Source organism: Theobroma cacao, chromosome 10 (genome assembly GCF_053813885.1).
Source record: "Theobroma cacao isolate CCN51 chromosome 10, ASM5381388v1, whole genome shotgun sequence".
Classification (NCBI taxonomy): Eukaryota; Viridiplantae; Streptophyta; class Magnoliopsida; order Malvales; family Malvaceae; genus Theobroma; species Theobroma cacao.
Window position 1 is genome coordinate 1,712,407 of NC_142648.1, and position 20,477 is coordinate 1,732,883.

A 20,477-nucleotide genomic window follows, 5' to 3' on the forward strand; every position below is an offset into this window, starting at 1 on the left:
CTTTATCAAAAGGTGTGAAAGCGTGTTGTCTATTTGACATTGGACAAGAAAAGCAAAAGGAGAAGGAATCTCTTTCCTTACTTTCTTGTCCACTAATAGTTATCGAATTCAATCCCAACGTGCGGTGTCGGTGGATTACTATCCCCACCCTGAAAATTCAACGGCAGCAATTAGGGAAGGATAATTATTGACTAGAGAATCACTCTGTTTTAAGAAAGTCCAATATATTTAATCTGAGCCAGGAGCCCGGAATGGAAATAGCAAGCAAAATTGCTTTAGCTTTTTTACCATGTTTGACCTGCAAATAGACACTCGTTAAAGAGTGAGAAAACATAATGTAAGAAATTAACCATGTGGGTAAAGACCCTATATATTTCTCATAATTATTATTTTTTAAATGATATTTACGTATTATCTTACCATCAAGAAATCAAATTGCACTATCATATCATAAAAGATCTATTGTAGTGTGGGCTACTCCCACTTCTTTTAAAAATTAAAAATAAAAAAAAAGATCAATGCGTAGAAGATTTAATAAAGTGGTTACTGTTTTTGTCACACTAAGGAAATCTGGAGGAAGCTAACATGAAGCATGTTCCGAGTTCAAGGAACATACCAAATCTTAAGCACTTAACGTTTATTTGAACCAATGTATTCATACCAAATCTTAAGCACTTAACGTTTATTTAAATCCTTAATTGTTTATTTACTGATATTTATTCATTATTATATCACTAAAAAGTAAAATTATGCGTTACCACTTACAAAATATTTGCAAATGACATTTTTTAACGCGGAAATTAAGTGAATCCATACGCAATTTTGTCAAAAGTTACGGCTGAGTGCTTTTGGGCAAATGTAAAAGCAGAAGCTACTTTCCTCGTGCTTTCTTTTTGAACCAATTTTCTCACAAATGCTATTGAAGTTTCTTTTTAAAAAAGAAGAAAAAGATGAATAATATATGACCCACATGGAATATTAAATGTAAGTGATTACTGTTTTTGTCAAATCGAGGGGAGAGTTTGGCGGAATCCAATAAGAAATGTGTTGACATTGATTTAAAATCTTTATTATTTTTTTACTAGAAGCAATTAGCAGAGGACAGTTAATTGAATACTATTTACTCTATTTTAAGATGGTCCAATCCTCAGTCTTTTATAATTTTTGACTTCCACCAAAAAGGCAATAAACTCTATGTAAATTTTATGTAATTAAAATTAAGTCTTCTTTTTAGTTTTTAATCATGAACTTTCATAATTAAGTCTCAGTTTTTTCCATCTTTTTCAAATGTCTTTGGATTTACTTCACCTCATTTGCAGCACAAAATTAAGCAGAAACCCAAAGCTTCAATAGCACAAAACAAGGTGGAGGTCCTACCCTTGAATACCATACACAAGTTGCCTCATCCATTTTTTTAATTTTTTTTCTTGATAAGCAAATAGTAAAAGATTTATTTCACATTTCTTTTGACAAATGATTTTTTTTTTCATTTGGAGAAGAGAGAATTCGAATTCAATTTTTTGAATAAAAATACATATAGTTATTATTAAATCAAATATTTAAAAACTTTTTTATCAAATGTTAGGAATTGAGTGCTTTTTCACTAATGGAAAAGCAAAAGCTCTTTTCCTTATACTTTCTTTCCTCCAATTTTCTCATATGCTATTAAAGTGTGGGCTACTCCCACTTCATTTAAAAAAGAAAAAGGGAAAATCAATAATATGATCACATGCAAGATCAAATAAAATGAATATTATAAAATATTAATGGGGTTATTCAAAACACAAAATAACAACAATGAATTTAAAATGGAAGGGATAATAAAATTAAGAGTAACCCCTAGAATCAAATAAAAATAATAATTGAGATTGAAAAAATTAACAATGTTATTAACTTTACATGTATGCTTTTAAAATTTTTTATAAAAATTGACCTAATTGACTTGTGATATTCAAATCTTTCTATGCAATTATTCATTAATGAATTTTCCTCTAGAGTTTGTTCTTTTGTTTCATTAAATGTATGATTTTCTAAATATTATTATTTTATACATCGGTAGTGATCACGATTATCCTAAACCATCAATCATATTAGACATCTAAAATACAAGTTGAGCCAGTTCAGCTTAGTGGCAATGGGAGTCGTCATATTTTTTGTCAGTTTCGTAAATAAAAATAAATAAAAGAAGAAAAAGAAGAGGAAAAAAGAACAAATTCAATTTTGGAGCCGATTAACCTGTTGCTCTTTGTTTTCATTTTCTTGATTGGTTAGAATTAATGATCTAAACATTTAGGTGCAAAGGAACCAGTTCTACAAGGATCTAGTCAGTCAAAACTAATGAAATTAAGTCTAAGAAAAAATGGAAATGAGAAGCAGAGGGGAGGAGAGAAGCAACAAGCAAGCATTAAAGCCTACAAAATAACATGTAAAGCTTAAAAGATATGATTATATAATCTCAAATTGCTAAACATCATTGAGAAAAGACTGATACATTAATTCATCCGAAAGCTAATACAATAAACAAGAAAAGAAAAGTCTCTAAAAAGAACAAAACAAAGTAATAAAATTCAGGTAATTTTAAAAAAATTTAACCTTATGTGTTTGCATTTAAAAATTTTTATAAAAATTGACCTAATTGACTCATGCTATTCAAATCTATCTATGCAATTATTAGTAAATGATTTTTTTTGGAGTTTGTATTTTCCTTTAATTAATTGTATGATTTTCTAAGTACTCTTATTTTATACACTATTAGTTGTCATGATTGTCCTAAACCGTCAATCATATTGGACATCTAAAAGAACAAGTTGAGCTAGTTCAGTCAAACTCACAGTAATTCATTTTTAAAAAACACTTGATCATTAGATTCATTATCAAGAAATAAATTACAAATTAAACTTTCAAATAATAAAAGGCAAAATGGAGGTGATCCCCCTTCTTGCTGTTATTGGTAGAGTACATTTCTGGGTGGATTAGATTTAGCTATACCAAGAAGAAAATGGCATCAACTTTTATGAAAACGATAGAATCAAATCAAATCAAAACAAAATAGATTATCATAGAAATATCTTTGAGTCGAGGATTTGACTTGAGCAAAATTAGAGTTTTCATCTTGCTGCTATGCATTATTTGGATGGAGGGTATGTGATGCACTTTAGAGAAATCCTCTCCTTCTCTTCCTTCTATCACTTGAATCCTCTCTATCAATGACCTTTTCAAGTAACATAATTCCATTTCTTGGAGAGCAGTAGTATACCTCCACCCTTTTGAAAAAATTTTCAAATTTCAAACCCTTCAGACTTAAAACTCTGGAGAAGTGGCATTGCGCCTCCTCCTTTTTGCTGTTCCATTGCACCTTCTTCTATCTGCCACTTTTTTGATTTTGATGGATTCCAAATTGCTAGATAATCAAGTTGACGAAAATCATTCTCAGAGCAGACAATTTTAGTCCCCGTATATGAGTAAGGCCCTAAGCAAAGAGTCCTCAAATGAGGCAGCTTTCCCTATACAGCCATTGGATACTGCTTCATCTCACGATACCACAAACTTAACTAGACAACGTTCGCAGGCAGAAATTTCAAATGGAAGCCTCCTCGACGTGCAACTTTAAGAACATAAGAGTCTACGACATCTTCAGCATCGTAAGCAAGATCTCTGATTTCTCTCACCCGAGTGCAGAGACGTTCATCTTGTCCTTGCTTACGGTCTACATCTTTCAAGGAGCTCTTCATCCGCTCTAGTTCGGCCTTTAGGCTCTCAACTTCTTCTCTCACATCATCCAAGAAAAATGCTTTATGAATGAGTAAATCTACAATTCTTTCAATGGCAAGCGAGACGATTGCCTCTGCCATTTTTCTTTCAAAGGCAGGACAGATGAAATGTGCATATTATTCTATACACACAATTTGTTTATCATTATTACGTATCCTTGCCACACCAAACATTTTAGATTATTTAACATAATACTTCAATCAATATTTGTGATCTCAATGTAACATTGACTTACTCAATTTCCTCCATCTAATTCAATTGCCTTCGGATTTACTTCAATTGCAGCACAAATTAAGCAAAAACCCAAAGCTTCGATAACTCAAAACAATGTGAAAGTTCTGCCATTGAATACCATACACAAGTTGCCTCCTTTTCAGGCTTCAATAACATTTAATAACCTAAAGCTTCAATTGCGGCCCTACCATGAGATCATACATATTCCATTAGATAAAAAAAAAAAGTAAAGAAAAAACATTTTAAAGTAATTTAATTGTTAATTAACAAGCTATAGAGCAGAGCTATTTCCAATTACATTGAACAAGTAATTATTGAGATAAGGCAGGTATTCCTATCTATAGCAACAAAAAAAAAATGGTGTTGTTAACTTTGCATATATGCAATTAAAATTTTTTATAAAAACCTACCAATATATCGAATCTTAGATAGGTATAATAAACAAAATTAATGCTATGAGTAATGTACAATGTAAAATAAATAAAATTGATTGATAGTTTACTGTTAATGTTATGAACTTTAATTCATTGCAAAAATAAATTATTTAATATAATAATCATAAAGATTGTCTTAAAGCAGTAATTACCAAAACCTAACAATGATTGAATGCATAATTATTTATATATACTTTAGTAAATATTTATGATTCCCATCTAACATTGAGTAACTCAATTTCTTCCATCTTTTTCAATTGTCTTTGGATTTACTTTAATTGCTGCACAAATTAAGCAAAAACCCAAAGCATCAATAACACAAAACAATGTGGAAGTCCTGCCCTTGAATACCATACACAAGTTGCCTCTTTCTTTAATCTTTTCTTTTTTTTTTCTTTGGATCATCAAATAATTTAGACATGGTCAACCAACTATAATAAAAAATAGAATCCAAAACACTCTTATTGATGACTCGAATTCTAATAAACTAAATGATATAAGAGGCATATGTTATGTCTAATTAGTTAAAAAAATTGAAAGACCTAACTCTAAAACGAGAAAACATAAATTAAGAAATTAATCACGTGAGTAAAGACACAATAATGCATGATTTAATTACTTGTATTTTTCATAATAATTGTCTCCTTTTAAAGTAAAATTGCTTCTTTAGCAATTGTTTGTGCAGAAATGTGTAAAATATCACAAAAAAGAGTACAAATGTGAGGCTAAGAGATTGGTCTTTTGAAACATGTGTAGAAATGCCTCTCAGTTGATTGAAAAATGAACTTACTCGATAGATTACATAAATTTTATATGAATCTTTTTGCTTATATTTTTTTTTTCCCTTTCATCATCTTAAATGCGCAAAAAAAGAGATGACATTCATCAAGCAAAGATTGATGAATAATGTTAGAGAGGTACCTATATGACCTACCTATATGAGGAATCTTAGAGAGGTACAATAAATATATTGTAATTCAAATATAATCAATAAAATTAATGATATGAATAATGTTCAATGTAGATTTCTGCAAAAAAATAATGTTCAATGTACAATAAATAAAACTGATTGATCGTTTTACTGTTAATGTTATGAAATTTAATTCATTGAAAAAATAAATTATTTAATATAATAATCTTAAAGAGTGTCTGAAAGCAATAATTACCAGAACTTAACAATGATTGAATGCATAATTAATTATATATACTTTAGTCAATATTTCTAATTCCCATGTAACGTTGAATAACTGAATTTCTTCCATCTTTTTCAATTGTCTTTGGATTTACTTTAACTGCAGCACAAATTAGGCGAAAACCCAAAGCTTCAATAACACAAAACAATGTGAAAGGCCTGCCTTGAATACCGTACACTAGTTGCCTCTTTCTTTAATCTTTTCTTTTTCTTTGGATAAGCAAATAATTTAGAAGAGAAAGGTTGCAAAAATAAGATAGAATGAAATATTATTTGTTATCTTCTGCCCCATCATAAGCATTAAATTGAAGTCTACAAAATAACAATCGGTTCATTCAAACTCACAGCAATTCATTTCTAAAAAGCACATGGTCATTAGATTCAATTATCCAGAAAAAAAATACAGATTAAACTTTCAAACAATCAAAAAGCAAATTCAGATGATCCCCCATGTTGATCTTATTGCTAGAGTATATTTCTGGGCCGATTTGATTTACATACACCAAGAAGAAAATGGCATCATCTCTTGTGAAAAGAATAGACCCCGATCAAAACAAAAAAGATTATCATAGAATTGTCTAACTCACATGCAATTACTTTGAGTTGAGGATTGACATTGCAAAATTAGAGTTTTTAACCTTCCCACGTATCACTTATTTGGATGGAGGGAATGTGGCACACTTTAGAGAAATCCTCTCCTTCTCTTCTGTCTATCACTTGAATCCTCTCGACCAATGACCTCTTCATTTCGTATAATTTCATTTCTTGGAGAGCAGTAATATATCTTAACCCTTCCGGGAAACTCCTCAAATTTGAAACCCAACCCAGACTTAAGCTCCGGAGACGTGACATTGCGCCTTCTTCTATCTGCCACTCTTCTAATTCTTTTAAATCCCAAATATCAAGACAATCAAGTTGAAGAAATTCGTTGGCAGAGCAAACCATTTTAGTCCCTCTATATGGGGCCACCCATAAGTTGAGAGTCCTCAAATGCGGCAGCTTTCCCAATACAGCCATTGGATCCTGCTTCATCTCACAATCCCACAAAGTCAACTTGACAATGTTTTCCGGCAGAAATCTCAGACTATGATGGCTCGAATGTGGATCTTCTTGCATCTTCCCTCTTAAGAATAGTTTTGATAGGTGATGGCAATGAGAAAGGGCTTCCAAGTTTGGGTATGGGATTGAATCCTCTAACCGCATGTACAATGACCCAAGGCGTTGTGATTTAATCAGTGCTTTTAGGATAGGCTCCACATCTTTTGATCTCTCAAAACTTATTCCTAAACTCCGAATATTAGTCAAGTCGAGCACTGCATTATTTTCAAATAAACTCTTGCTCATTATGTACTTTAAAGTGTCAATATTTTTTAAAGTACCCCTTAGCGGCAAATGCAAATATATACTTACTATAATATGTCTTAAGCGTCTCAACTTGAATAAAACATCAGGAATTCTTGGTGCTCCATTTTGGAGGTATAAAGTGTGTAAATTCTTCAACTTGCCAATAGACCATGGCAAGATGATGGTTCCACCAGATCTTAACCTCAAATACCTCAAATGATGTAGATTACCAATTTCACTTGACACATGCCACTCGGACGGCATATCATTTCTCGCAAGATTCAACACCCTTAAGAATTTGAAATCATTACATTTTGAAATGTTCAAGTTTATCAATTCTTCATTCTGAAAGAGCAAAAGAGTGCGTAAATTTGGATGTTTTCCTTTCAATGAAACATACCTTTTGCTAGGATGAATAGCAATTCTTCGTGCCATAGATGCTGTCAAAGTCACACGAAGAGAATTACCATCGCTTTCGTTCAATGGTGGCTGAATAATTTCTAAGAAATTCTCCTCTTGAGCTTTTTTCACACACAAGTCCCTCAAGAGATCATGTACGTGACATGTTTTCACACCTATTCCTGTATGGTCTCTCCTACCAACTTGAACCAAACATCTATTTGTTAGCTGTTCCAGGAATTGATCAGCTACATCCTCCATCAACATTTCCCCGCTTTTCCATGATGATGAAATGAAACCTTCAGCAATCCATAATCGAATGAGTTCTTTTTTTGAGATCTCCCAATCTTCTGGATAATGCCCAAGATATAAGAAGCATGGTTTTAAATGAAAGGGTAACTCATTATAACTTAAAGCCAAAATCCCATTCACTCCACCATAGCGATGATCTTCTTGTTGGAACTTGTTCAAGTGCGCATTAATGTCGCTGTGAACCATCTCCCACTGAGCTGGTGACTTTTTTGTTGCCAGCAAGCCTCCTAAAACAGCAATTGCCAAAGGTAGACCTCCACATTTTTTCACCATCTCTCTTCCTAGCATCTCCAATTCTTCTGGGCAAGCATGAAACTCTGTCTTCTTTCCTGGGAATGCTTTCATTTTAAAAAGCTTCCAACTTTCATCCTCGGTAAGAAATCGAACCTCTACTGGGGAGTTGCAAGGATCGGCATGCAATGCCAAGTCCTTGTGGCGTGTTGTGAATAAAATTTTGCTCCCCTTTCTTCCTCGTGGAAAAGCAGGTTTAAAATTGTCCCAATCTTCACTTCTCCAGATATCATCAAGAACCACCAAATACCGTTTTTCTTTCAAGACATCATAAAGCCTTTTCACCAACTCATGCTCTTTCAGTTTATCGATTAGCTCCCTTTCTTCTTTAGAAGGCGAGAGAAGTTTTAAGAGGAGATCATGCAAAACTTCTCTTGGCATACACTGTTGAGATATAAAAGCCCAAGCACAACAATCAAAATGTCGTTTCACATCATCGTGCTTATATACCTTCTTGGCCAGAGTGGTCTTACCTATGCCCCCCATGCCGACTATAGAAACAACGACATGAAGTCTATCTTCTTCTGTCATCAACTGAGCCAAAACCTCTTTTGTGGTATCCTCCAAGCTAACAACATCCTCTTGCTCAACATGTGTATATGTTCTCCTAAACCGCTGCTGCATCTCGAAAACAGAGCTAGACCCCTCTGTTCCAGATATCCGATTATAAGCCGGAAGACTCTTAGAAATGCTTTCAAGCTTAGTCTGGATTCCTTTGACCTTCACCCCAATTTTTTGCAAATGAGAAGGCTTGGTGAATTTCTTGATGATTCCATGAAAGCCCCTCTGATGTGCGGCATGAAGAATAGAGTCGTCAATAACATCTTCTGCTTCATAAGCAAGATCTCTGATTTGTCTCACCAAAGTGCGGTTAAGCTTATTTTGATCTTGCCTACTGTCTGCATCCTCCAAGGAGCTCTTCATCCGCTCCAGTTCAGCCTTGAGGCCCTCCACTTCCTCACGAACTCCACGCAGGAAAACAGCCTCATGAATGAGTAAATCCGATATTCTTTCAATAGCTAAGGACACAATAGCATCTGCCATTTCTCCTGCTGATTGAAATTACTCTTCTTTTTTCAAGATTTCAAACTGATCCGCCTGTTTCTTGTACATGAATTAGCTTTAGCTGGTAGCTATACTTGACTAAATTGATACCCTTTTCTCATTGCTTTTGTTTGGGTTTCGATTTTTCTATTTGTCTTTATCAAAAGGTGTGGAAGCCTGTTGTCTATTTGACATTGGACAAGAAAAGCTAAAGGAGAAGGAATCTCTTTCCTTACTTTCTTGTCCACTAGTAATTATTGAATTCAATCCCAACTTGCACTGTGGGTGGATTAATATCCCCATCCTGAGGATAATTATCGAATAGAGAATTACTCTGTTTTAAGAAAGTCCAATACTAGGTTACCTGTTATTGGTGTTTAAATGAAGTGATTTAATCTGAGCCATGAGCCCGGAATGGAGATAACAAGCAAAATTGCTTTAGCGTTTTTACCATTTGTGACCTGCAAATAGGCACTTGTCAAAGAGTGAGAAAACATGATGTAAGAAATTAACCATCTAGGTAAAGACTCAATATATTTTATAATTATATTATATTTTTCTTGATTATTATTCATTAAATGATATTTACGTGTTATCATATTATCATGCCAGAAAAGATCTATTGTAGTACAAAATCTTACGTGTTATCATATTACATGTTATCATATTTATGTGTTATCATATTTCATTAAATTTTTTGTTATTAGTACCAAATCTTAAGCACTTAGTGTTTATTCAAATTCTTAATTGTTCATTTAATGATATTTGCCATTATCATATCATTAAAAAGTGAGATTATGCGTTATCGTATTATAAAATAAATGATAGGGGGAAAGCATATATTATTTTTAATTAGATAAAAAAATTAAAAGACATAGGGTAAAATATGGATTTAATTCAAAACAATTGAATTGATAAGAGTGTAATTTAAATTTGCTTTTTAGGGTTACATGGTAGAATTTGATCAAGTCAACCAGTCTTTTCAAGTTACTAAATTATAAATCTATAGGGCTTCCTTGCTTGACACTTGACTTATGCCATCTCTGCTCTAGCAAGTCAATGGCAAACTTCCCAAGACAATGAAACATGCTGAGAATTCTTGGGGGTTTCACAGATCAAATCTTCACATTTCATGCTCAAAATAGAAAACCAAACATTAATATTTTTTATTTTTTATTTAATTAGTTATGATTGCCAACATTTATAACCATATTTAAAGAAAACTCCAAAGAGCTTCCCTGCATGACACTTGCAATGATATTGCTTGAAAGACAAAATCAACTATAAAGCCCAAATCCAACAGCCATGAGAGGTGAAATGATATCTATACAGATTTAACTATTTGATGTCAATCTCATTTTATAAATTTATTAATAATATAAAAAGAAAATTCTTAACAACTAAATCAATTAAATCCAAAAAACGAGTTTGCTTACTTACATATCAGTATTTTTTTTTTATGATAGCCATTACACAAATCTCATAAATTTTTCAAACTAAGTATTTTCAAAGTTTTTTACATCATTCAACATGTTTTCTTTTAAATACATATAAAATTTGACATTACAGGAATATCTCATTTCAAGTCTATTTTATCATCTAAAATTTATACACAAGAGAAAAAAGTTGAGAGAAAAATAAGAAGTAAAAAGAAATACTATAATTTGTATAGTTACACTCTTTTGCTTCATCATCAACAAACAAGCACGTAACTGATTATAAAACTTCATATTATTAAATCAACTTGACTATGAAAAAAAAACAAAGAAAACACTTACTTGCATCCGAGTACCCTATTTAAACTAATAAATAATCTCATGTAAGCTTTTTACAATAGGTTGGACATTGAAAATTACGAATAATCAAAAAGGTTTGTTATGTTTAAAGGAAGTCTCAAAGGGTTTTTGGCTTAACACTTAATAGGGTTTTTGGTTGGACACGTGGTTGTTGAGGCATGGGCTTGAGACCTAATGGGATTGGTTTATGGTTGGGTTTTTAGGCGTGAGCTTGAGGTTTGGGACTGAGTTTGGATTAGATTTTTCTTTGACTTTTTATACTTAATTATTTATAAAAATTAATTTTTCTTTATTCCATTATTTATTACTCCCAAATCATTTTTCAATGCTAAATGTAACTAATGTAAATTGGTGTATATCAGCTAGCTAAAATAAAATTTTGAGAGAGATTGAGTTACTACATATTTTATTTTTCAGCGTTAAATGTAATTAATGAAAAGTTATGTAGATCAACTAGTTAAAAATAGAATCTTAAGAGAGATTGAGTTACTACATATTCTAATATAAGTTTTAAGATTTTATTTAAGATTTTGTTTTATCTTGAAATGTTTATTGGTGTTTTGTTGTATCGAAACACCACTACAAATACCACAATGATGGCTACAATAACAATAGTTATATATTTTGTAAAATAATATTTATGATAATATAATTACTATTACATATCTATTTTACAAAGTATTCTCAACTCAATCGAAAAAAAAAATTACCATCTCGAACACATCGCATAGTCAACAAACTAGTAATAAAAGAAAGTGATGTCTCTAAGTCATATATCACTACAATTGTAGCTTATTGTTCGGGTTAGAAAATTTTCCATTGTTTTTTATTTGAACATTTAATGACAATTGATAATCGAATCAGAAGAACATTTTTCCTTTTCTTTTCTTGTAGAATTTGGTCATAAAGTCACAAGTCAAGCACAATCTTTCCAAGCTACAAGTTGTAACATATTCTATGGGTTAAAAACTTCAATTGGTTTTCTATTTCTGCATTAAAATGAGAACTGATAATCGAATCAGATTTTTGTTTATTTTTCTATTATATAAGAAATTGGGACGTCAGAAAATTTTGGCCATGTCAATTGACAAATTGGATGCCCCTTATCTTGGGCTTTTCCCTTTTTTATGGTTAAATTCATATTTTGGGTCATTAATCATATTACCATTTGTCAATTATTATGGAAAAGAAATTGAAATTGTGACTTTTCCTACATCTTTATCAAATTGGAAGTGGGAATTGAATCCCATATTACAAAGAAAGATCATAATGAATAGTATTTCTTAATAAAAAAATTGAAAGAGCTACCTACATAAGGACTCTTAGAGAGGTACCATAAATATATTGTAATTCAAATGCAATCAATAAAATTAATGATATGAATAATATTCAATGTAGATTTCCGCAAAAAAATAAAGTTCAATGTACAATAAATAAAATTGATTGATAGTTTACTGTTAATGATATGAAATTTAATTCATTAAAAAAATTATTTAATATAATAATCCCAAAGATTGTCTGAAAGCAGTAATTACCAAAACCTAACAATAATCGAATGCATAATTTATTATACATATGGGAAACATTGAATAACTGAATTTCTTCCATTTTTCAATTGTCTTTGGATTTACTTTAATTGCAGCACAAATTAGGCGAAAACCCAAAGCTTCAATAACACAAAACAATGTGGAAGTCCTGCCTTGAATACCATACACAAGTTGCCTCTTTCTTTTTCTTTGGATAAGCAAATAATTTAGAAGAGAAAGGTTGCAAATATAAGATAGAATGAAATATTTTTTGTTATCCTCCGCACCAACATAAGCATTAAATTGAAGCTTACAGAATAACAATCGGTTCATTCAAACTCATTAAATTCAATTATCAAAGAAAAAAAATACAAATTAATCTCAAGAATAAGTTGGCAAAAATGAGGCAATGTTTGCTGGTAGAAATTTCAAAACATGATGGCTCGAATGTGGATCTTCTCGTATCTTCCCTTTTAAGAATAGTTTTGTTAATTTATGTTCAAGTTATTAATAATGCACCAATCCAGAAGAAAAACAGCCAATTGGGTTAACGTCAAAGAAAAGAAAACTGTAGCATAATTAATAATTATTATATATCATCACTGAATTTATTAATTTCTTTTGTAAAAATATTACGATTTACCTTTAAAGTTACATATATTTGTCTTTGGATAAACACACAATTATTTTTGGCATATGATTAGCTTAACACTTGTGTTTTATACGCCAACTAAGGCGAGATTAGGGAAACCAAGTCCTCATCTAGCTTAATGGCAGTTACTAGGTAGTTTTTGTAATGAACCACTTCTAAGTAATATAATTACATACATTTATCATTAAATTAAATATTCAGGTATTTTTTTAAAAAAATTAGGATCTAAATGGTGAATTCAAAAGAAAAAGCTCTTTTCTTTGTAACTTCTTTCCCACCAATTTTGTGGTATATGCTATCGTAGTGTGGGCTACTCCCACTGTTCTTAAAGAAAAAAGCAACGAAAAAGATCAATCAAGAGTCTTGAATACACAAAGAGACATTGCCTTACTAGGAATGAAGAGGAGATGAAGTGATACTCATGATTAATCTCAAGAAATCACCCATAATTAGATGCAAAGGAACCAGTTCTACAAGGACCTAGTCAATCAAAGGGGGAGGAGAGAAGAACCTAGTAAGCATTAAAGCCTACAACATAACATGTAAAGCTTAAAAGATATGATACGATTATATAACATATCAAAATGCCAGTAATCAATTTCAAAGCTAAACATCATTGAAAAAAGACTGATACATTAATTCATCTCAAAGCGTACACTACTACAATAAACAAGAAAAAGAAAGTCACTGAAAAGTACAAAATATAAAAATAAATTTCAAAGAACAAGTTTCAATAACTTGCCTTTAAGTGATAGTAAACATCTGTGAAAATCTATGACTCCCACAAAAAAGGCAATAAAAATCTATGAAAATATTACGTAATTAAAATTAAGTCTTTTTTTAAGATTTAATCATGAACATACATAAATAATTAAGTCTCAATTTCTTCCATCTTTTTCAATTGTCTTTGGATACACAAAACAAGGTGGAGGTCTTACCCTTGGACACCATAGACAAGTTGCCTATTTCTTATCACAAATGATTTTTTTTTATTTGGTGAGCAAAGAATTCAAATCCAATTCTATGAATAAAAATGCATTAATTAACCATTAAATCAAATATTTGAATACCCTTTATTAAAAGTAAAGGCCGAGTGCTTTTTGACAAATACAAAGACAAAACCTCTTTTCCTTATACCTTCTTCTTTTCCACAATTTTCCCATATATATATATATGCTATTGTAGTGTGGGATACTCCCACTTTTTTCAGAAAAGAAAAATAAAATGATTACTATTCTTTCTTCTGCTTATGAATGCTGTTTCTTCACCATACTGTTAATTTTCTATCTGTGTTGGGTATAACTGGGTACACATTGGACAGGAAAAACTAATGGAGAAAGAATCTCTTTTCCTTACTTTCTTGTCCACTAACTGATTCCCACAGAATCAATTGAATTCAATCCCATACAAGAAGTATAGGTAATTATCATCACTGACTTTAGTCTTCTGCAGTGGGTGGATTAATATTCCAACCCTGAAAATTTAATAATAGCAATTAGCAAAAGCTTCAATAGCACAAAACAAGGTGGAGGTCCTACCCTTGGATACCCTACACAAGTTGCCCGATCCTTTTCTTTTTTTCATTTTACTCACAATAAGCAAATAGTAAAAGGTTTATTCCACGGTTCTCTTGATAAATGATTTTTTTTTTAATTTAGAGAAGAGAGAATTTAAATCCAATTTTTTTATATATATAATTACTATTGAACTAAATATTCGAATACTCTTTTATCAAAAGTTGGGTTAAGTGCTTTCTAAGTAATGCAAAATCAAAAGCTGATTTCCTTGTGCTTTCTTTTCCACCAATTTTGTCATATGCTATTACAGTGTGGGCTACTCCCACTTCTTTTAAAAAAGAAAAAGATCAATAATATAGCAGACATAGAAGATTAGATAAAATGAATATTATAAAATATTTAGAATAACAAGGACAATCAAATAAGGACATTGAGTTTCAAAAAAATAACAATGTTGTTAACCTTACATATATGTATTTAAAATTTTTTATAAAAATTGACCTAATTGACTCGTGGTAGTCAAATTTATTTGTGCAATTATTAGTTAATGAATTTTTCTTTGGAGTTTGCTCTTTTCTTTCATTAATTGTATGATTTTCTAAGCACTATCATTTTATACACCATTAGTGGTCACGATTGTCCTAAAGCGTCAATCATATTAGACATCTAAAAGTACAAGTTGATCTAGTTCAGTCAAACTCACAACAATTCATTTCTTAAAAACACTTGATCATTAGATTCATTTATCTAGGAAAAAAGTACAAATTAAACTTTCAAACAATCAAAAAGCAAATGGAGGTATTGGCAGAGTACATTTCTGAGCAGATTAGATTTAGCTATACCAAGAAGAAAATGGCATCAACTCTTATGAAAACAATAGAATAAAATCAAAACAAAATAGATTATCACAGAAATATCTAACTCACGTCCAACTACTTTGAGTCGAGGATTTGACTTAAGCAAAATTAGAGTCCTTAAACTTGCTGCTATGCATTATTTGGATGGAGGGTATGTGATGCACTTTAGAGAAATCCTCTCCTTCTCTTCTATCACTCGAATCCTCTCTATCAATGGCCTTTTCAAGTAGCATAATTCTATTTCTTGGAAAGCTATAATTTACCTCAACCTTTCTAGAAAAATCTTTAAATTTGAAACCCATTCCAGACTTGAATTCCGGAAACGTGGCATTGCGCCTTCTTCTATCTACCACTTTTCTAATTCTCACGGATTCCAAATTGCAACATAATAAAGTTGAAGAAAATCATTCGCAAAGCAGACCATTTTAGTCCCTGTATGTGAGTAAGGCCTTAAGCAAAGAGTCCTCAAATGAGGCAGCTTTCCCAATACAGCCCTTGGATACTGCTTCATCTCACGATACCACAAACTTAACTAGACAATGTTTGCTGGCAAAAATTTCAAAACATTACGGTCCGAATGTGGATCTTCTCGTATCTTCCCTCTTAAAAGTAGCTAGCTAAGGTTTATGGGAACCCTCTTTTGAATGTGGGATTCCTCTTTTCTCTGATAGCAAGCTAAGGTTGCATCCCTTTTGAATCTTTTGTGTCTGAGTAGCGACTGAGATGTTTTTTGTGTAGGCTCCAAAGGTTTTGATGATGAGCAAAATGCTTGTTTTGTGTAGAATTTTAGTTGTTTTAGGTCCTGTTTCTTATAATGCTACCATCCTTTTGAGTATCAAACCTCTTTTGGAAATTGTACAGATGCCCTCACCCTCACCAATTTATGCCATGAAGAGTCTTTTACAACTAAGATTAAGATTTCATAGTTTTCTTTATTTATGATGGTTCATTGATTCTGTCTCTAATAGGGAGGAACATTACAACCCCACAAGGCTCTTCAACCAGATCCCCAGCAAAGAAGTAACTTTGCTCTTCAGCTATTTCAACGTACACTTGAAGAAACCCCTGATTCATTTCAGAAATCCATTCATGGAGATATGAGGAACCTTCATATTGAAATTTTAAGACAACTCCACATGCAGGAGGTATCTGCCTATTTTCTCTTTTTCATATTGCGCTGGCTTTCATGTGAATACTTTTAACTCTAATTTGTGGAACATTTGACAGATGGAAATGTCCCGTGTGATGAGTTCCATTCTAGAGAACCAAGCTGAGCTGATGAAAGAGGTTCAATCTCTCCGGAAAGAAAATCAGCAGCTTCGTCAATTGCTTTGAGCAACGACTAAATAGCATTACTGTGTTCGGTTAGCCAATGTCTCTTTTGATCTCCTCACTGTTTCATTTTTTACGATTTATGCTTTATCGGCAGGCTTGTCTCATGTTAAAGTAAAATTGCTTCTTTAGCAATTGTTTGTGCAGAAAGGTGTAAAATATCACAAAAAAGAGTACAAATATGAGGCTAAGAGATTGGTTTTTGAAACATGTATAGAAATGCCTCTCAGTTGATTGAAAAATGAAGCTTCTAATTTCTAACAGAGTTGTCTCTGTACATCAAGTTTCCTGTTTCAACGTGCATGATAGATTACATAAATTTTATATGAATCCTTCTGTTTATATTTTTTTTCCCTTTAATCATCTTATTTTGCGTACTAATATCATCAAATTTTTAACATAATTTAAGCAGCATTTTAGATAATTGAAGAAGCAGAAAAGCAAAGACTCTTCCTCTATGTTATCTCATAAGGTAGGAATCCTATATTTAACAAGAAAGAGATGACAAGCAGCTGCTTTCTTAGAATTTCCAGTTTCACCAAAGCCCTCTTGTTGTCTCATTGAGAGTGGAGCAAATAGGAACAAAATCAAAAAACAGAACTTTGACTAGCTTTTGCCTTTTAGGTGCTAGCAAACAAATGGATAATGTTCACTTGTGAAAATCTAAAATTTATTAACAATTGGTTCATTCAAACTCACAGCAAATCATTTTCAAAAATACAAATTAAACTTTCAAACAATCAAAAAGCAAAAAATACAAATTAAACTTTCAAACAATTGAAAAGCAAATCCAGGTGATCCCCCAAGTTGCTCTTATTGGCATGGTACATTTCTGAGCCAATTAGATTTACCTACACCAAGAAGAAAATGGCATCATCTCTTATGAAAAGGATAGACCCAAATCAAAACGAAAAAGATTATCATATAAATATCTAACTCACCTCCAATTACTTTGATTTGAGGATTTGAAATTGCAAAGTTAGAGGGTTCAAACTTCCTCCGTCTCCATTATTTGGATGGAGGGTATGTGGCGCACATTAGAGAAATCCTCTCCTTCTCTGCCATCTATCACTTGAATCCTCTCTACCAATGAACTCTTCAAAAAAGATAATTTCATTTCTTGGAGAGCAGTAATGTCCCTCAACCCTTCTGGAAAACTCCTCAAATTTGGAACTACAGACAGACTTAAACTCCGGAGACATGGCATTGCGCCTTTTTCTATCTGCCACTCTTCTAATTCTTTTAAATACCAAATATCAAGACAATCAAGTTGAAGAAATTCGTTGGCAGAGCAAACCATTTTAGTCCCTCTATATGAGGCCATCCATAAGTTGAGAGTCCTCAAATGAGGCAGCTTTCCCAATGCAGCCATTGGATCCTGCTTCATCTCACATTCCCACAAAGTCAACTTGGCAATGTTTGCTGGCAAAAATTTCAAACTATGATGGCTCAAATGTGGATCTTCTCGTATCTTCCCTCTTAATAATAGTTTTGATAGGTGATGGCAACGAGAAAGGGGTTCCAAGTCTGGGAATGGGATTGAATCCTCTAACCACATGTACAATGACTCAAGGCGTTGTGATTGAATCAATGCTTTTAGGATAAGCTCCACATCTTTTGATCTCTCAAAACTTATTCCTAAACTCCGAATATTAGTCAAGTCGAGCACTGCATTATTTTCAATTAAACTCTTACTCCCTATGTACTTAAAAGTTTCAATATTTTTTAAAGCATCCCTCAGCAACAAAGGCACATAAACATAAATACCACCTACTACAATATGCCTTAAACGTCTCAACTTGAATAAAACATTAGGAATTCTTGGTGCTTGATTTCGGAGGTATAAAGTGTGTAAATTCTTCAACTTGCCAATAGACCGTGGCAAGATGATGGTTCCAGCAGATCTTAACCTCAAATACCTCAAATGATATAGATTACCAATTTCACTTGACACATGCCACTTGGACAGCATATCATTTCTCACAAGATTCAACACCCTTAAAAATTTAAAATCATTACATTTTGAAATGTGTAATTTTATCAATTTTTCATTCTGAAAGAGCAAAAGAGTGCGTAAATTTGGATATTTTCCTTTCAAAGAAACATACCTTTTGCTAGGATGAATAGCAATTCTTCGTGCCATAGATGCTGTCAAAGTCACATGAAGAGAATTACCATCGCTTTCGTTCGATGGTGGCTGAATAATTTCTAAGAAATTCTCCTCTTGAGCTTTTTTCACGCACAAGTCCCTCAAGAGATCATGTACGTGACATGTTTTCACACCTGTTCCTCTAAGGTCTCTCTTACCAACTTGAACCAAACATCTATTTATTAGCTGTTCCAGGAATTGTTCAGCTACATCGTCCATCAACATTTCCCCGCTTTTCCATGATGGTGAAATGAAACCTTCAGCAATCCATAATCGAATGAGTTCTTTTTTTGAGATCTCCCAATCTTCTGGATAATGCCCAAGATATAAGAAGCATGGTTTTAAATGAAAGGGTAACTCATTATAACTTAAAGCCAAAATCCCATTCACTCCACCATAGCGATGATCTTCTTGTTGGAACCCGTTTAAGTGTGCACTAATGTTTCTGTGAACCATCTCCCACTGAGCTGGTGACTTTTTTGTTGCTAGCAAGCCTCCTAAAACAGCAATTGCCAAAGGTAGACCTTCACATTTTTTCACCATCTCTCTTCCTAGCATCTCTAGTTCTCCTGGGCAAGTAGGAACATCTGTCTTGTTTCTTCGAAATGCTTTCATTTTAAAAAGCTCCCAACTTTCATCATCTGTAAAAAGTGAAAGCTCTATTGGAGAGTTCCAACGATCGGCATTTAACGCCACATCCTTGTTGCGGGTGGTGAATAAAATTTTGCTTCCCCTTTTTCCTCGTGGAAAAGCATGTTTAAGACTATTCCAATCCTCACTTCTCCAGATATCATCAAGGACCACCAAATATCGTTTTTCTTTCAGAACATCATAAAGCCTTTTCACCAACTCATGCTCTTTCAGTTTATCGATTAGCTCCCTTTCTTCTTTAGAAGGAGAGAGAAGTTTTAAGAGGAGATCATGCAAAACTTCTCTTGGCATACATTGTTGAGATATAAAAGCCCAAGCACAACAATCAAAATGTCGTTTCACATCATCGTGCTTATAAACCTTTTTTGCCAGAGTGGTCTTACCTATCCCCCCCATGCCGACTATAGAAACAACGACATGTAGTCTATCTTCTTCTGTCATCAACTGAGCCAAAACCTCATTTGTGATACCCTCCAAGCTAACAACATACTCGTCCTCAACATGTGAATATGTTCTCCTTACCCAGTGCTGCATCTCGAAAACAGAGCCAGACCCCTCTGCTCCAGATATCCGATTATAAGCCGGAAGATTCTTAGAAATGCTTTCAAGCTTAGTCTGGATTGCTTTGACCTGCACCCCGATTTTGTGCAGACGAAAAGGCTTGTTGAATCTCTTCATGAATCCATGAAAGCCTCCTTCATGTGCGGCTTGAAGAATGAAGTCGTCAATAACATCTTCTGCTTCATAAGCAAGATCTCTGATTTGTCTCACCGAAGTGCGGTAAAGCTTATTTTGATCTTGCCTGCTGTCTGCATCCTCCAAGGAGCTCTTCATCCGCTCCAGTTCAGCCTTGAGGCCCTCCACTTCCTCACGAGCTCCATGCAGGAAAACAGCTTCATGAATGAGTAAATCCGATATTCTTTCAATAGCTAAAGACACAATAGCATCTGCCATTTCTCCGGCTGATTCAAGTTAC

General features: G+C 32.8%; 2 protein-coding genes and 1 long non-coding RNA gene across 6 annotated transcripts; 1 reads left to right on the forward strand and 2 right to left on the reverse strand.

Moving 5' to 3' along the window:
- Nucleotides 1-5,874: 5,874 nt before the first annotated feature.
- On the reverse strand, nt 5,875-9,225 carry LOC148760240 (putative disease resistance protein At1g50180). 2 transcript variants are annotated; one of them, XM_088802772.1, is made up of 2 exons: nt 7,376-9,217; nt 6,767-6,914 (listed from the first exon to the last, which is right to left on the reverse strand). In XM_088802772.1, the coding sequence occupies exons 1-2, from the start codon at nt 9,019-9,021 to the stop codon at nt 6,902-6,904; spliced, it is 1,659 nt and encodes a 552-aa protein (XP_088658898.1). In that variant the 5' UTR covers nt 9,022-9,217; the 3' UTR covers nt 6,767-6,901. The 2 variants fall into 2 exon arrangements, with proteins under 2 accessions (XP_088658897.1, XP_088658898.1); XM_088802771.1 differs by having other exon boundaries at nt 5,875-9,225.
- Nucleotides 9,226-16,443: 7,218 nt separating this feature from the next.
- Nucleotides 16,444-16,984, forward strand: LOC148760241 (uncharacterized). Its single transcript, XR_016023082.1, has 2 exons — nt 16,444-16,514; nt 16,597-16,984. It is a non-coding gene; the product is annotated as an uncharacterized LOC148760241 (long non-coding RNA).
- A 363-nt stretch (nt 16,985-17,347) lies between these two features.
- LOC148760242 (putative disease resistance protein At1g50180) lies at nt 17,348-20,477 on the reverse strand. 3 transcript variants are annotated; one of them, XM_088802475.1, is made up of 3 exons: nt 18,810-20,477; nt 17,643-18,698; nt 17,348-17,552 (listed from the first exon to the last, which is right to left on the reverse strand). In XM_088802475.1, the coding sequence occupies exons 1-2, from the start codon at nt 20,453-20,455 to the stop codon at nt 17,690-17,692; spliced, it is 2,655 nt and encodes an 884-aa protein (XP_088658601.1). In that variant the 5' UTR covers nt 20,456-20,477; the 3' UTR covers nt 17,348-17,552; nt 17,643-17,689. The 3 variants fall into 3 exon arrangements, with proteins under 3 accessions (XP_088658601.1, XP_088658602.1, XP_088658600.1); XM_088802476.1 differs by lacking the exon at nt 17,643-18,698; XM_088802474.1 differs by having other exon boundaries at nt 17,643-20,477.